This window comes from Coenobita brevimanus, chromosome 99, assembly GCF_032717465.1.
Source record: "Coenobita brevimanus isolate Jiangsu-jjx chromosome 99, ASM3271746v2, whole genome shotgun sequence".
In the NCBI taxonomy this organism is placed as follows: domain Eukaryota; kingdom Metazoa; phylum Arthropoda; class Malacostraca; order Decapoda; family Coenobitidae; genus Coenobita; species Coenobita brevimanus.
Genome location: NC_137052.1, coordinates 20677426 through 20695416, shown reverse-complemented (window position 1 = coordinate 20695416; position 17991 = coordinate 20677426). Strand labels below are relative to the sequence as shown.

Here is a 17991-nt window from a genome sequence, read left to right as displayed (position 1 = left end):
CAATGGTAACTATACTGCATGTACTATAACATCAAATACTACAGAGAAGTAGTTTATGATAGACTAATTTTGTAACATTTCTCAAGATCTCCCACTGTATTCCAGAGGATAATTTTTTTATATTATTTAATTTAATTTTTTTTTTTTTTTTACTCTGTGAACTCTGACTTCATGGCACTAAAAGTCTGATTCAGTTAAACAGTCTTTTGGCATTAACCTGATGTAAAAAAAAAAAAAAAAAAAATCTTGGTGCTTTGTTTTGATTCTGAAATGGTTACCGAGTTATAATGCATCACCAGACTGGATAATGCCAATCTATATTTGTAATCAGGAGTGAAGTGCTCCACTTAACAACTTTAATGAGTGTTTCTTTTACAGGATTATTTCCCCCTCCAATACTCACCTTTTCAGACAATGAGAGTACAGTATAACTCTTAATGTTATGGAACTAGTACAACATGGCATGATACTGTACTGAATCTTTATATCAAAGGGATATTGCTGAATTTCTATCCTGTAACTTACAAATGAACAAGGCACATGAACACAGTCACACATATACATATTTTATCAACAATGCAGACATATGATTCACAGGCACAGTATTCCTTCAGCATGTACTGTACTGTACTAAGAATGTTTAATACATACTGACTTAACACCTAACCAAACTTTCTTAAACTGGTCTTGTAGATACAGTATTCACTCACACTTTTTGACAAATGTAACTATACAGTATTTTTTTTTTCTTAAACGTGTACAATATTCACTACAAAATTAATTATACATCATAATGATATCATAGCTGTAGTTCTCCATACTAAAACAGGTTAATCTATAATGTAATTTTCTTTCGAAAGACAAGTGCATTTGTAGGAGGGGCTTTTTGAGCTGAAGTAAAAGTATATAATAATTATCTGAAAATTATTACAGAGGAAAATTATACATTTTGAGTATTCAGTCAGACTAGAGGTATACAGTCCACTAGGGATGGCTTTTACTTTTATTATTTATTAATATGCTCCTGATGACCTACCCTTAGTTGCATGTAAACTATATTCAAATTCGTCATTGACAATATGAAATACCCTTTCACAAATTTTTTGTCTAGCTGGTAGAATGTCAGTTTTGACATGCAGTTATATTACTGATTGATACTTATGACTAAAAAAATATTGTCTAATAAAAACAGTGGCATCCAACTACATAAAAGATGGACAGCAAATTTGAAACAGAAAATTTTCATTAAAAAAATAAAATGGTTTACACAAATCTTACTGTACTACACAGTACACTAGTGTATAACATTTGGTTGAGTCTCATTTTATTATTATGCTGTGAAATACCTGTCTGGATCATCACACCTGTCTATAGTATACTAAATAAACTATTAAAGTTCAGTAGTAGTTTGGACTGGTGATGGATCTGTGAGGCCTCGCCTGCCAAACATAACATTCTCATTGGTGACACTAACACTAAGTGGACCCTCGCCTGCTGAGTCATCACCTGCAAAGTGGTCATAGGCTGGGTTCCTGCCAGGGGTGGAGGAGTGGTGGTGGTAATGGTGGGAGCCAAGGGGACTGTCCCAGTCTAGTTCACCATCATCATCATGGTCGTGGGTGCTGCTGATGTGGCCACGAGGAGTCAAGTCATGCATCCCACCAGCATCATCGCTGCTTCGGCTGCTGCTGTCTTCACTTACTGCTGGAGTATATACATGAAGCAGTTTTTATTTTTGGATAGTTATGTAAACAGCATATTAATTGCAGAAACTAACAAAAATTTATAAGCTGTATGAAAAAAATATATAAAAAGTTTAGGAACAAAACATTCTGCTTGAAAAACTACCCTGCTTGAATTGTAATACTGGTAACCAGGTGGCTGAGGCAGAAAGTTACAATTCCAGGAGGTTTAAATTGAATTAACTTTTCTCCTCATATGTCCAGGTTCACAATATTCTAGCTTGAATATTATTTACTACAAGATGGTAAGCTCATAACAGAGGCTACTAATGGCTCTACAGAACACATTCTAGCAAATTTCAGTTCATTCAGGTGTACTACTGAAGACATGCTGCTTTAATCTGCAACACATTACTGGCATGACATGGCACAATCAAAGTAATGTGTTTTCTATCTATCTATCGATCTGTTTTACTTGCAGGAATTTCACTTAGTGCAATGCTTTTCAGGAGATTAACCCTTGCTGATAGAGTGTGAGCCTGGGGGGCGGGAGCTGACCATCCACACACTTGATGCAGTGCTGCTCTCGGGTGCCTGCCCTTCCCTCCCTTCGTTCCTGCTTTCCATCTTTCCTCTTCTGTCTTTCTTTCCTTCATTCTTTTTGCTTCCTTCTGTCTGCGGGTGACTCTACACTGAGTGACAAGTCAAATGGTTTCCTGTAGTAACCATACAACCAAATTATGGCACCAGCTGGTTTAGTGGGCAATTAAGGCATTCCAATCGGACTAAGCCAGTGCAAGTTTATATCCAAGGGATGGTTGGGGTTCATTGCTCATGTAATGCCACTCAGGGAAGAGTGAGGCTGGTCACTCTCATCTAAATGTCAGGACCAACTTGCCTAGTCCCGGACTCCTACGTTCCTCATGGGGCAACACTGGATTAGATGATGAATGAATGAATGAAATAATATTGAAGTATAAATTTGTTGTACAATACACAGCTTAAGTATAGTGTAACCATGACCCATGGCCTTACACTGTTGCTTGGTGATATACGAGACATTATCCATGGAGAAATGATGAGAGTTGCGGGAATCAATGGTCAAGTCTTGCACAGAATCATCATCCATAGGAACACTCATATGCAAAACCTAAGGAAAAAAGAACGTGCAGGTTAGTCGCTCTGTCTGTCTGTCTGTTTATCTCTCACTCACATGCATGCATGCATGCACACACACACACACACACACACACACACACACACACACACACACACACAAACTGTCTTCCTCTAATACACACTTCCTCACATCCTCATTTGAGTTAGGTGAGAACTTTACCACATAAAGGATTTACTCAAAAACTGGTTAACCAACTCACAACAAAACTGTAGTTGTCAAGCATGTGACAGCAGTGATATGACTGTACAGCAACTCATACAAAATTCATTAAAATCTGTTGCTGCAATATTCTGTATTATAATTATTCTAATGCTGTTCCTATACACTGATGTCCCTAGCTTTTAATCCTTTTGGCCAGAGTTTTGAGTGTGTATTTACCTATTTGTATTTACCTATTTGTAGTATACAGGAATTGAGCAATGCTCGTGTTGTCCTGTCTCCATATCCACATTTATCAAGTCTACCTTTACACACATGAATGTTTTTCTCATGCACCACCTCTTTGTCTAAGTCGTTCCAAATATTTAAGTATTTACCTAATATACCTAATTGTGATATACACGGAATGTACTATGCTCGTGGGTTTCTGTCGCTGTTTCTCAATAAGTCAAATTTAGCTTTAAACTCGTTTAAGTTTTTAGACTGAACAATCTCTTTGTCCAGGCTATTCCATAAGTCTATACTTCTGTAAGGAAAGCTATATTTCTTGATATCCTTCAAGCAGCTTGACTTTTTCAATTTCATTCCATGTCCTCTTGTTGCTCTCTTATCCCATATAAACAGATCTTCTTTGTCAATTTTATCTACTCCCACCATGGTCCTGAACACTGCAATCATGTCTTCACTCTTTCTCCTTTCCTCTAAGGAAGGCAAATCCAGTTTTTCCAGCCTCTCTCTGTATGACAGGTCTGTCAGACTGGGGACCATCTTGGTCGCTGTTCTTTGTATTCTCTCAATCTTGTTTATATCTTTCTTTTTGTGTGGGGACCACACTACCGCTGCATATTCTAACCTGGGGTGGATCATGGCCACTATCAATTTTTTCATCATTTCCTCATCCATATAATGAAATGCTACTCATGTTAGTCAAGAGTTTATAAGTCTCTCCAACTATCTTATTAAAGTGCTTTTCTGGTGACAAACTATCTTGGACCAGCACTCCCAAATCTTTCTCTTCTCTCCTTTTTGTGATTAATTCATTACCCAAAAAATAATTCAGTGATGGTCTCCTGGTACTTTTACCCATTTCCAATATTTTACATTTCTTTACATTAAATTTCATTTCCCACGTCCGGCTCCAATTGTGTATCCTATCCAAATCCTCCTGCAGTATTTTACAATCCTCCACAACCTCTATCTTCCTCAAGATCTTTACATCATCAGCAAACAGACTTGCATAACTGTTCACTCCATCTACCATATCATTTACGTAAATCAGGAACATTACTGGCGCCAACACTGAGCCTTGAGGGACTCCACTTGTTACTTCCCTCCATCCAGACATCTTTTCCTTTATTACTGTTCTCATTTGTCTGTCTCTCAAAAAGTCTCTCATCCATTCCAGAAGTTTCCCCTTTAGTCCTCCTATATATTCTAGTTTCCACATTAGTCTTTTATGAGGTACCTTGTCAAAGGCCTTCTCTAAGTACACACAATCCACCCAACCATCTCTCTCCTGTACCACATCAATCGCTCTTGAGTAAAAGCTCAACAAGTTAGAAACACATGACCTTCCACTTCTGAATCCAAACTGACATTCGGCCAAAATATTTATCTCTTCTAGATATTTTATCCATCTGTCTTTCAGGATTCTCTCACACAATTTTGTGACCATGCTGGTTAGAGACACTGGTCTATAATTCAGGGGTTCTTCCCTGTTTCCTCCCTTGTAAATTGTTACCACATTTGCCCTCTTCCATTCTTGTGGCACTTTCCCCTCTTCCAGTGAGCATACGATTAAGCTGTGAATTTTATCCGCCAGTTGTTCTCTGCATTCCTTCAGTACCCAATTAGAAATTCCATCAGGTCCTGGGGCTTTCCTTACATCTTGAGTTTCCAGTAATTTATACACTTCCTGTACCTCCACTTTTACATCTTTCATCACCGGAACATTTCTAATCACTCCCTCCCCTTCCACAAGCTCCTTTTCTTTAGTGAAAACTGACTGGAAATGTTTGTTCATTATTTCTGCTTGCATTGCCGCATCCTTAAAGACCTCTCCTTCTACTTTCAGTTTGGTAATTCCTTCCTTTTGTTTCAGTTTGCCATTAACAAATCTATAAAACAGTTTGGGTTCATCCTTGCATTCGTCAATTATACCTTTTTCAAAATTCCTTTCTTCTTCTCTACGTATTCTTGTGTATTCATTTCTTGTTCTTTTATATTCTTCCTTTGTTCTGTTGTTACCTCTCTTTCTCCAATTGTTCCACGCCTTATCTCTCTCTTTTTTTGCTATCATAAACCTTCTATTAAACCACTACTTTTTCCTGTTTTCTTTCCCTCTTACTATTGGTACAAATTTTTCCACTCCCAAATTATAGAGGTCTAGAAAGATATCCCACTTCCTCTGTATCTCTCTTGTTTCTCTGAATTTTCTCCAATCCGCATTTTCAAAAAAGTTTCTCAATCCTGTAAAATTTGCTTTCCCAAAGTTGTATCTTCCCTGTCTATGAAGCTCGTCTCTTGGCTCGATGTTTCCTATTAACATCTGGAACTCAATGATCCCGTGATCACTTTTTCCCAAAGGACAGAGATATTCCAATGATTCTATTACATTGGGTTCTTTGGTGAACAGTAAATCTAACCTTGCTGGTGTGTCCTCACCTCGAAACCATGTCTCTTCTTTGACCCATTGCATCATCACATTATTCATTATTGTATTTAATAACATAGTGCCCCACGAATCCTCGCCGCCTCCCGAGTACCATTCCTCCCAGTTCACCTCTTTACAATTAAAGTCACCCACCAAAATTATATTATTGCTTTTCTCAATTATTTTTTGCAAATAGCTAGCCATATCTGACAACATCTCATGGTATTCGTCATCCTTCCATGCTCTCGTCTTTGGGGGAACATACACTACCGCCATATCTCTCTTAACATTCTCTCCAGTTTCTAATTTCATATATATCACTTCAGCCCTGCCTTCTTCCATTTCCACAGTATCTACATTTATGTTGTTCTTCACTGCTATCATCACTCCTCCTCCCCTTTTTTCTTTTCTTTCTTTTCTCCACAGTTTGTATTTACCATCTCCCAAATGAACATCAATATCTTCTCTTAATTTGGTCTCTACAAAGCACATGACATCAGGTTCATGTTCTCTCAAGAAATCGTTAATTTCGATCCTTGTCGATATGAAACCATCAACATTAGTATATATCACCTTCAAATTATTTTTGACGTTTTTAATACCCTCTTCTCTCCTACTCTCTGTCCGTACCACTTCCTCAACTTCTGATCTTTCACAACCATCCCCCTTAGTTTCCTTCACTTCTATTTCCTTAAATACCATTTCCTTACTTTCATATCCAATACTCTCCAAAAAAAAAGTATTACATTCTTCCTCTGTCCTCTTATCATTTTTTTCCTTTACTTCTTCCTTTAATAATTTTAAAACTTCTCTTTCTTCTTCATTCAGATCTTTTCTTATTATAATATTTTCCATCCCCGCCTCTTTGCTTAATTTCCAGGTCACTTTAAGTATCTCATTTATTACACTTTCTGATGTAAACTTGACTCTCATTGGTCTTGTTTCCCCTTTCTTATAAGGCCCTATCCTCCTTACTTCCTCAATTTCTTTTACCCACTTGTCTCCTTCGGGGTCAATCTTGCCTAATATTCCTCTCACCAGGTTTGTGTCTCTCTCGAGTCTTACCAACCTAACCTTTTCTTCCTCTTCCCTGTTTCCAAATACTACCACACATCTGCTCCTTTCTACAGTTTCTCTCACTATTTTCTCTTTTTTCTTCAGTATTTTCACTACATTTTCTTCCATTTCTTTCTTGTTCATTTCCCTTTCTTCCTGGATGATCTCTCTTAAGCTGACCACTTCTTTCTGTTCTTCTTCTACGTGTGACCACTTTGCCTTATGTTCTTCTAATACGTTATTCACCTTCTCCGTTTTATTAGTACTCTCTTCTAGTTTCCTCCTCAATTCAACATTTTCCCACTTCAAATTCCTAATCTCTTCATTCGCTGTTTTATTGGATTGGATCAGACTCTGTATGGTAGTTTCCGTATTTACAGACACATCCTTTATCACTAGATTCTCTACTTTCTCTTCAAGTTCACTAATCCTCATAATTAAAGTTTTACCCAGGTCCATGACATTGGTATTTGCATCAAATCCTTGAAATTCTAGTCCCTCATTGTTTACATTTTCAGCCATGTTTGATGTTGGTTAAATACCAAAACAGCTGTTACCGAAAAAAACTACAAACATTCATGTACAGTCTAGCCAATAAATCTTTACATTTTTGGTAGTGTCTGGTTAGTACTTGGATGGGTGACCGCCTGGGAAAACCAGATGCTGTTGGCATCCCTATGTGTCAAGTGGGGTTGGTGGAGGATTAGTGTCCCTCCCTGTAAAACAATTAACTCTAAGCCCTTGGCAACCCCGTTTGGGATACATGGCGTCTGGCAATGATGATGATGATGATGATTTTTGGTAGTCTATTAACTTTCATTATTTTAAATTCAAAACAAGACCTTAGGAGACAGGACAGACAAAATTCCTGAAACTAATTAAGGTTAGCAGCGATGGCTGAGACGTCTGCTCTCTTCGGCTGTTTCTCCGTGTGTGTGTGTGTGTGTGTGTGTGTGTGTGTGTGTGTGTGTGTGTGTGTGTGTGTGTGTGTGTGTGTGTGTGTGTGTGTGTGTGTGTGTGTGTGTGTGTGTGTGTGTGTGTGTGTGTGTGTGTGTGTGTGTGTGTGTGTGTGTTACTCTTAGATGATTTTACTCAGCTTATGATGGACTTTTCAAACTGGTGAGGTTAGATGTGAGGAGCTCCATGGAGTAATATGTCAAAATTGAAACAGAGAAAACAGAGGACTGAATAAGAAATTATGGACATACAGTGCCTTGAGGGTTCCTCCACAGAATGTTTCATATTATTTTCATGATACTGCTCCATGAAGGAAATCAGAAGATGCCATAGGCGATAAAGGTTGCTGTTTAACATCCACTTTCTAGGTTTATTGAGTCTGACATGTTCAGAGATACTCCATGGAACTCCTCATATTATTGTCATCAGCTCTTCCAAAGAGCTACCCTAAACTTAATAAAATGGTTTGCTGGCAGGAAGAAAAGCCTAAACAGATATGTCATCAGACAGAAAGGGTTAAGTACAGTAGACTCTTGCTGCAACAGACTAATTGGGGAAAAACCTGGCCCATTAAAGCCCATAGTCCGTTCTACACAAGGGTCCCCCCAAGAGATTTCATGCACATGTTTGAAAATAAATGAGGACAAAAGCATATTGCAGTTATTAAAATGTAAACTATACCCATTTTATACTAACCTGGCCCATAATTTCACCCTCTAGCAGCTTATTTCCAATCCTTGTCATAGCACTTCTCCCTGACTAGTACAGTACAGTACAGTAATACAATAGTCTGTTATTACAACTCATGAATCACGATGGAGAGAGGGCATTTTCACACCAGGCTGGAGTAAAAAGGGAAGAAAACACACACAAGAACTGCAACCCATTGTGCCCCATTTAATGGACATTATTCATTATAGCCAACAAATGCTTGGTGGGCTTCATAGCATCCATTAAATATGATATCTGCTATACTGGGGTCCATTATAGCAAGGGTCTACTGTATATCCTTCTCCATGCCACAAGAATGGATATTCAGTACAGTAATATGATGTCGTCTGTCCTAAAATGTGCAAATTCAGTATCATTACAGGAGAAATAGCAAGAGTGAAAGTTTGTAAGCAGCCTCTTAGGAGTAGAGAAACATATTATCATAAGTGTGATGAGTTAAACCAATAATTTCCTACAAACATCACAGTTTATTGGAAGAATTATATCTACATACCTGTACTAGAAATCTTGTTAAATGGAAAGATACAACAGCTTTGACCTGGACTGGACCCTCATCAATTACTCTGTATTTCCTCAGTAAGCAACATTTGCATAAGTGGATGTAGTTTTTCCAAAGGAACAATACCTAGGACTAAAAGTATGAACCATATTATGGGTGGCATAGAACATTTCACAGCACCTCTTCCTTAGTGAAAGATTTTGCACACAACATCTCAATATCCTCTTGTATGTAAATGATGCAAACTGTGATAATATTAAAATGACATAAATAGCATAAAAATAATTTTTAAAAAAGTGGCATGAAATCTACACTGCCACCAATAACATGGCCTTTGAACACACCCAAATTTGTTGTTCTCCCTCCATGCTATATAGTTAGCCAAGCTTACCTGCACCTCATACTCCTTTGCAACTGGCTCTGACACAGAACCAACTCTCTCATAGGGTGGTGCCACTACCACCACAGCTTTATTCGCCTCGGCTCGATGACGCACATACCTTGGAAGGAAAGTGGCAGCTTTACCTCTGGATATACCGTAGCCTACATCACATTTCCTCTACAACAAAATAATCATCTCTGATACTTTGCCTCAGCCCACAAATCCCTTAACAGAGGATGGCTAACTTTAGGGGAAGTGGTAATCAGGTAACTAGAGAAGTTATCTGCAATCTGAAAGAATCCAAGCTCTCTTCAAGGCTGGGGCAAAGAATAATATGAGTACAGTATGTGAATTTTGATATATCTGATTTTCAAAAGACCACCTGACATGTCACAGAAACAAGCTCAATTATGACCCGCACACCAATCTTGAAAGAGACACTTCCTGGCATGCATTTAGTATGAATGGTGACTGGGTATTATTGCCAAAGTGGAATCATGTGAAGGTGTGTGGAAACAGGACTGCTAGACCTCAGAGAATGAACATTCATGCCAATGCCAAGAGTTACTCATTAAAAAAATAAATAAATAAATAATCCTTACACAGTTCTCTTAAAATTGCCATTCTTCTTCCTTTTCCTTGTCTTTCACCAATTTACAGTTCTACTCTTCTTCCACACAACATATTGGTATGAGCTCTATTCAACTGGCTTCCTTGGTCTTACTTCCAAAACTCTCTGGCACTCTAGCTATGTGCAGTGTATGAATGAGTCCATCTTACATTTATCTATGTTTACAAGGGTATGTAATTAACCCAGTTTGGAAAAGAATGCTGCAAAATATAAATCAACAGGCTTGGAGACAGGATATGATATAGATGGGTTGATCAGAACAAAGATTTAAAAATAAGACATGACATAGTGCCTCTGAAACTTCACAGAAATGTAGGCTATGCTGTCATGAGTGCAAAGATAAACAGCTTTAAATGAAAAAGTATACTGTACCTCCATATGGAAATGCTGTTTGATGGGAAGATATTGTGCAATAGTTTTTACAGACCCTCCTCAGGTAGGAAGAAGCCAAAATAAAAGCATTTATTATAATTATCTTTTTTTCCTTCTCTGTTAACATCTGAAGAGGGTCCAGCTTAAGCCCAAACTGTTGCATCTTCCCCATTCAACAAGATTTCCACATGTGGGTATAATTCTTTTATCTGAATAATTCAAAGGACTGTAAAATATAAAATGAGAACACCAGATCTAGCAATACCCCCTCTGTGGTGTATAGGCTCTAAGTCCACCGTATTTTTGAGTAGACAACAAGTCTGCTCACTCTCACGGCATTACATGGCTGAAAAATTTCTAGTCACCTATTTGGGGATCAAACTCATACACTGTTGTTTACTCTGACTAGGTTATTCTAACAACCAGGTAGATAAAACTGTGTTACAATAAGCACTGTTGAGTCATGCCAAAAGAATGGAGAATTAAAATTTTTTTTAAGGGACTATGTGAATGGGGTGAAGAGGGGAAAGGGAGAGGGGAAGACTGAAAATGAGGTGAATGGTTGGAGTAAAGAAGTACAGTACTAGTACTGTATAGGAATGAGAGTGGTGAGTTGGAAGAAGGTCAGAATGATGGCAGAGGACAGGATAACATGGAAGTAACCTGTTTGTGGCAACCCCCCACGAGATCCAGGCATCTGGCTATAAACAGACAAGATAGATATTCTTACCTCTTCCACTGGACACAGATGTAGCAGATACCAGCAACACCCAGTATAACAATGACGGCTGCCAGCACCATTAATGCCACTTGGAAACCCTCCAGCGCCACCCCTGCTCGAGCTGGCGGAGCTGGAGCTTCTAAAATCTGTAGAAGGATAAGAGAATTGTTTACCTGTTCATTACCAGGACATATTTCTCATTTAATCCTTGCAAACACTACATGACTGGCACTGATGAGGAGCCTACATGTGGTGGCACTGTGCATCCTGTGTGGAGCAGCTGCCGCATCCACCCACGAGCTAAGCCATCTCAAATCCCCTGCACCTCGCAGTTGGGAAGGACCCTAGTTTGACCCTGGTGAGGATCCGTCTACCACAAGGGGAAGCCGGATCCTTGCATGGTGTATGTACTGTACTTTACCTGCAGGATGGCCCCCAAGAAGCTGCTGTTTACCTGTGGTTGATCGGTCTGCTTTGCCAGACAGACAGGAGTTAAACAACACCTAAATGAGTCATAATGTTTTTGTGGCCCTTGGCTAAAACGGACATGAAGCCAGTGGGCTGCAGGTTGAAGATACCCTTCACCTGAGTCCACCATTCTCTTTTGAAGGGATGGGGGGTGGATGTGAGGGATGTTTGTATTAACAGGCAGTGAAACTGCCCGGTTGTATTGGTGTTGCCATATTAAAGCATCCTCTCCTGCACTCTTCTTTATCAAATGGGTTAACCCCTAGGCACCAGTCCACATCATATAACGTGTTGGTAGAGGCCTACGGTCCATGTCATATAATGTTTTAATTTTTCGCGGGCATGTTTGAACTTAGTAGCGCTCCATATGGACTCAGAGTATTGTCCCAGCATGGCTGGTGCATGGGGTAATGCTGGCTGGCTGGGGGAGGGGGTGGGGGTGTGGGTGGGGGGGTGGGAGGGCAGCCCAGCAGTGAGGAGGGCTGTGGTGGAGGGTGGTGGGAGGCCAGCGTAGGGAGAGTGTGGCCTTGGAACCAGCTGATACTGGTTCAAGGTTGGGGTAGGGGTCGGAAGAGTGGGGTGGGGTGGGGTTGTGGAGAGGGCTACTAGGGGGCCCTGAGGGGTGTGGGGGAGAGTGTATGGGTGCTTGATTACACTTGTACTGACCACAGCCAGACTTTAGGGAGTATCATACTGTCAAGAGTTACTAAAAACAGTGAAATAATGTGTAAATAGTGTGTAGATAATAGTGAATAAATAAATAGACATAAATTTGTTAGAAATTAAGTATCATGGAAAACATAAAATAAGCCAATCTTTATTAGTTACTTTCATGTGTTTTTCTGCTATTTTAGTTGCAATATTGTGTTCATAAGGCATTGTGAATTAGTGAGAGAAACAAATACACATTCAACACTTATTTTGGCACGAGGTAATCATCCCTCTTCCCTCCACCAATACCGCCAACACACCACTGCGACCTTGAACATGCTCAGCCCAGCTGCCTCACACCAGCTCCCTCACACCACACCACTACCTCCAAATCGCCAACAGAGAATAAGCACACGCTTTTTATGTGTTTTTTTGTCATTTGTGATTGATTTGTAATGAAAAAAAAAAAAAAAAATACTGGGGGGAAAATCAATTATCCTGCAAATAACTCAGTTCCGGGACGTGGATAGGTAAACCCATGCCCAGTGCATAGGGGTTAATGGAGTTTGTTTTTATCACCGTCACCAGCGTAAGTATCTCCTGAGCTGAATAAAACACTGCCTTGTTTAAAAAAAGAAAGAAAGAAAGAAAAAAAAAACAGAATGCACTTAGAAAACACATATTTGTGTCAATGCCAAAAAAATATAAGATTTACTGCTGTTACTCCTTTTTTCTACCAGACAAATGATTTTACAGCCTCACAGTCAATTAATTCTACAATATTAGTGTGTCCTGTTATGCAGGCTCAGAGAATGCATACTTCCACCAAAATCCAATTAACTCTTCTTTGTCTCAGTGTCCACCCGTCCACTGGATTTCACTGAAATCCGATTACAACATTTTGAGATACAGTATGTTGTACGTAAACAAAGAGACATGGGTGAATACATAACCTCCATCCAACATTGCTGGTAGGGGTAATTACATTTTCTGAATGAAGAGGTTAATGGCAACAGGTACCAACTAATCTCCTGTTATCTCCTTCAGGCTGGTGGTGCTGCTGACAGTTGCTGAGGGATGAGGAAGTTGGTAAAACTGATAATGAAAGTAACATAAATGACAATATTTAGCCCACTGAGCCTTGGGATGTCCTTTTCATTTTATTCCTGCCATCCTCTGTTTATTTTACTCAGCTCAGAACTGACATTTCATACCGGAAGGGGTAAGTACAGTATTTCAATGATAAGCCTCTTTGATATGAGACACCTTACCTACCTGAATTAAACTAATTGGCAACAGTCAGAATAAAGTAAACAGGACATCATCTGGATTCAAAATATCAAATTATGAGAGTCTTAGAACTATTAAATTATACTGATGGCAAAGGAATTAACTGACAAAAAGTGAAAATGGTGAGGGGCATTACTAGTATTTCTGTCTTCTTTGACTTATAAGCATTTCTAATAAAGGTATGCAGTTAACTTTCAGCCAAATGTGTGTTACAGATCACGAGCAGAACTGGAATAAAGCAAGACTGGGCACTGTCTGGGTAGATCTGTGTAATTCTGTCATGAACAAAAGTTTGCCAGCATTATATCCTGCCTTCCACAGTTGTCATTCCTCTTTGAACACAAGAAAGTATCCTTCCTCTTACTCCTTGGTTATGTACCTCATATTACTGTCACATACCGGTACAGTATTTCATATAAATAATGTCACTGCCGCACACAACAGGAACATGTTAATGAACTTCTGAAAAGAATACCAGAAATTATTTAGAAAACAGTGAATGTCACAGCCATTCTAGATGCTGACTAGCTAGACACAACACAGAAAGAAACTGTACAAAATAAATAAAGAAATAAATAACAATAACTGAAGTTACATGATATTCGGCTGAGGGAAATTCTAGCAGTCAAGAATTAAAAATAATCTCAATTAATCTTTGCAATGCTGGGGCTCCTTTCACCTGAATAAAATACTCTGCATTTAGCCATGGATGTGTAAGGGTTGAGAGAGAGAACTGTGCATTAATGAAGAAGTGAGAGCATGAAAAAATGCCAGTGTAATGCTCTTGATAGGATACTGTAATGTCTATTCTTTTTTTATTCTAGATACCTGTATTAGCATCAAATGTTATTCTGTTTAAACACAACATGTCTGACTGAAGGATTTAGAAATAATTTCAATTAACCTTTTCAGTCAGATGGTATCTTTATCATCTACTTTACTTCAACTACCACACGACTTTTATTCAGCCACAGAAAGACCTCTCTGGCTAACTTTCAATTAACAACAGCAAGTAATGGTCTGGTTAGTACTTGGATGGGTGACTGCCTGGGAACACCAGATGCTGTTGGCATCCCTACGTGTCAAGTGGGGTTGGTGGAGGATTAGTGCCCCTCCCTGTAAAACAATCAACTCTAAGCCCTTGGCCACCCCGTTTGCGATACATGGCGTCTGGCAATGAATGAATGAAATGAAGTAATGGTCAGAGACATAGAAGGACAGATGGCAGGAATACAACATAGAACTCTTCTTCTAACCTGATAGATACACTATAAAACACTTCTAACCTGATAAATATCGCAAATTCCTTTTAGCTTAGTTCATGGTCAAGTGTAGTCATATTAGAAGGTTGCTTTGACTAGTAACCAACATGATTCATTCCTACATCAAAACTACAGCTCACTGAATTTCATGCTACCATGACTAAGATTTCAATTTGTGATAGGGGTCCAGTTCCATCAGTCAAATTCAAACTGACTACCTACAACTAAGTGAAAGCCTCTGTGTAACTAACCGGATGTACAAGGGTAGGAGGGCGAATTTCTGTGGCACTGTTACCCCCGAGTGCAGCAGTCACATGATACAGCAGCGTCCTGCGATCTGGTTCACTACTTGACAGCCTGTAGTGATGACAGCAATGATTATAATAAATCAATGGCACTCATCTGAGCTAAAATGATTGGTACTAAAGACATAACTAGGAATAAGAAAAGTTTTACATAAATTATATGATAACATCATCATCCTATTTCCCAGTGACACACTAGGAAGTGACATCTTGAGCAGCTCTTTCATCTACCTCAGAGGAATGAGAGGAGATTGAAGTCTTGATTTCATTTCCCTCTTTCCATGTCACTGATGCTTGAGGCTGCTTGTAATGTTGGAAGTGGATGGTGGAGTTATAATATCCTTACATCAACACATGTTAGTGTTGCTGTGGCACAGAGTGATGGCCACATCATTAACATGGCACTGTGTTTTCTTGCTTCTCTGGGAAGAAGTGTTTCTGTGGGATGTATGCTTTATAAACACCTCCAGAGTTTTATTGTACAAAAAATTATGTTTAAAAAGCAAAACAAAAAAACAAATGTTTAATCTCCTTGACTGTAATATAGCAATTACTCCTCTTTACATCATATCAAAATAAAACTCATATACTGTATACACTAAATATATATTATATACTACATATATACTAAAGTGCAAGGAACTGACTTTGTATCATAGATCAGAGTGTGGGGACTCTGTACCAGCGTAGGAACCTTCTTTTATACCTGAGTATGGGGACTGACTATACTGTGTAGGGGATTGACTATATATCAGTGTGGTAACTATGCCAATACAGGAGATTCGCTTTATAGCAGAGTGTGGGTACAATACTTGAGTGTTGTGGACTCACTTCTCAACTTGAGGATGATGTCGGTGAAGAAGAGTGCCAGTGTTGGTGTCAACAACATGGAACCAGATGTCAGTGCCATTACTGTCACTCAAGATGCTTCCATTGCCAATATACCGCCGGGATTCTATCTTCTCGATGCCGATAACCTGGTCTGGGGACAACATTTTGATGTCACAAATAACAGGCAGTCTTTGTTATACAACAGAAATGCATTCCAAAATCTCACATTTCATATGTAGTTGGTACTGTAAGCTTGGGAAATTGGCAAACCAGCCTCATAGGTAGCAGTGGAACTTTAACAGGCAAGTTCTGTGATTCACTGGGGGTTTAAAGGCAAAAGAAGAATATAAATGAAAGGCAACTTCTAATGAGGTGTTACTGTACTAATCAGCTCAGTAATTTACATTAACAAGCTGGCATCTTCCCTCAGCTGATTAACCCCTATAGCATGAGAACATTATATAATTTATTCTAACACCAGGTGACTTGATTTACCTTGGGGTGAAGGGGTTAGGTACAGTTCCAAGTAACTATTTCAGCTGAAGTTCATCTTTTGGCTAACATCAAACTAAACTTAGGAAAGACATCTTTGGGCTGAAGATGTTAAAATGAGGTTAATATCACCAGGTAATAGCAAAAATCAGATCCCTAAAAGCTGAGCACAACTCACTGAGAGATGGCATCACAGGCATCTCACACACTTTTAAATACAATGGGTTTGCAGTACACATATCTGTGTGATATCTACCGATGTTCTAAAAAATTACATGGTGACCCCCCATTATACAAAAGAAATTATCTCCAACAAAGCTACATCTCAATCATACCATGCCAACACTGACACATGCCACATAACCAGGTACAGTATGAGATGAAATCTTGATGCTGCAAAACCTGGTGCCTTACTGTATAGTACTTTGTGTGTACCTGTACTTATCTGCTTAATGACAACATAACTGTATCTCCCTTGCACTAACAGTGCCTTAGTGGCTCTCACATCAGCTTGACGACTTAACCAGACCACTAGGACCGGGCACTCATTTGCTGGTCATATGGTAACCATGTACAGTAATACTGTACAGAATATGATTTCCTGGGCTACAGAAAACCACTTGTTCTGTCACTGTGTAAATACTGGAAGGTAGCTCTCCACTGACAGAATCAATGGAGGGCACCCCCACCTTCCACAACAAATAAATTACTGATACTAAATAAATAAATACATACTGGAATGCTCTTGAAGAACTGCAATCAGCTTCTCTTGTCGATCCCTGACATGACCTGGTGTTGCCTCCACCACCAGAATAAGCTGATGACTCTCCTCAACAAGGTTCACCTGGATTGAATAGGTAAACTTCAGAATGGTACATGTACTGGTACTTGAAATCAGTGATCTTAGTGCAATATTCTGTTCATTCCAGAGCAGTGTTAAATATAAAATGTGCCCCCAAAATTTCACAGCATTCTTAAAATTGGAATCAGTAAAAACTGGCAAATCAGTTTTATGGGTAGCAAATAAGCCAATTTTCTGTATTTCGTATTAGAGCTAATAAAAAAAAGAAAAGGGTATTATAAAGGTGACTTACAAAAAAAACTGAGTACCAATATCCATAACCCATAGCAACTCACTATGACGGGAACAGTGGTGGTGTGTGAGAGGCTGGCATCACCCTGAGGATTGTCCCGAGCCCTGAGTGTGAGGTTGAATGGCAGGAGGTCCCGTGGCACAGAGTTCATTTCCCTCTCAGTCAATAATAGTCCTGAGGTGCGATCCATGCTGAAGTATCCTCCACGGTTGCTCTCGGGTACAAGTTCATACTCCACCTTACCAAACTCTCCAGAGTCCTTGTCCTTTGCCTGTAAATGAAACAAAAATGTATGAATCATTTTTATATATCTACCTGTCTATTGCTAAATGCCTTAATCCTGTAAAAGGTGAATAATTTACCATCTGCAAACAAAAATAAGTCTTTTACAATGGATGAATATTTTACTGGGCTATTAAAAAATAAAAATAAAAATGATAAATAATTTTCACTTTGCAAAGAACAATATCCCCCCCCCCCAATATTACATAATACTACTGATGGTCAGGCCTGTGAGATGGGGCAAGAATTACAGGAGACTGAATGATATGAGAATGACTGCTTGCCTTTTTCA

At 39.0% G+C, this 17991-nt stretch overlaps 1 protein-coding gene across 1 annotated transcript in view; it reads right to left on the bottom strand.

Moving 5' to 3' along the window:
- Positions 1–1224: 1224 nt before the first annotated feature.
- The window catches only part of LOC145414458 (cadherin-99C-like), a 66161-nt gene continuing 49394 nt past the window's right edge, over positions 1225–17991 (bottom strand). The window contains exons 23-30 of the mRNA XM_080284014.1: positions 17461–17688; positions 17059–17167; positions 15832–15982; positions 14947–15052; positions 11034–11170; positions 9310–9418; positions 2718–2832; positions 1225–1704 (exon numbers count right to left, since the gene is read on the bottom strand). Coding sequence (XP_080140140.1) covers positions 1391–1704; positions 2718–2832; positions 9310–9418; positions 11034–11170; positions 14947–15052; positions 15832–15982; positions 17059–17167; positions 17461–17688 — 1269 coding nt within the window. The 3' untranslated portion in view covers positions 1225–1390. The remainder of the gene's footprint in view (positions 1705–2717; positions 2833–9309; positions 9419–11033; positions 11171–14946; positions 15053–15831; positions 15983–17058; positions 17168–17460; positions 17689–17991) is intronic.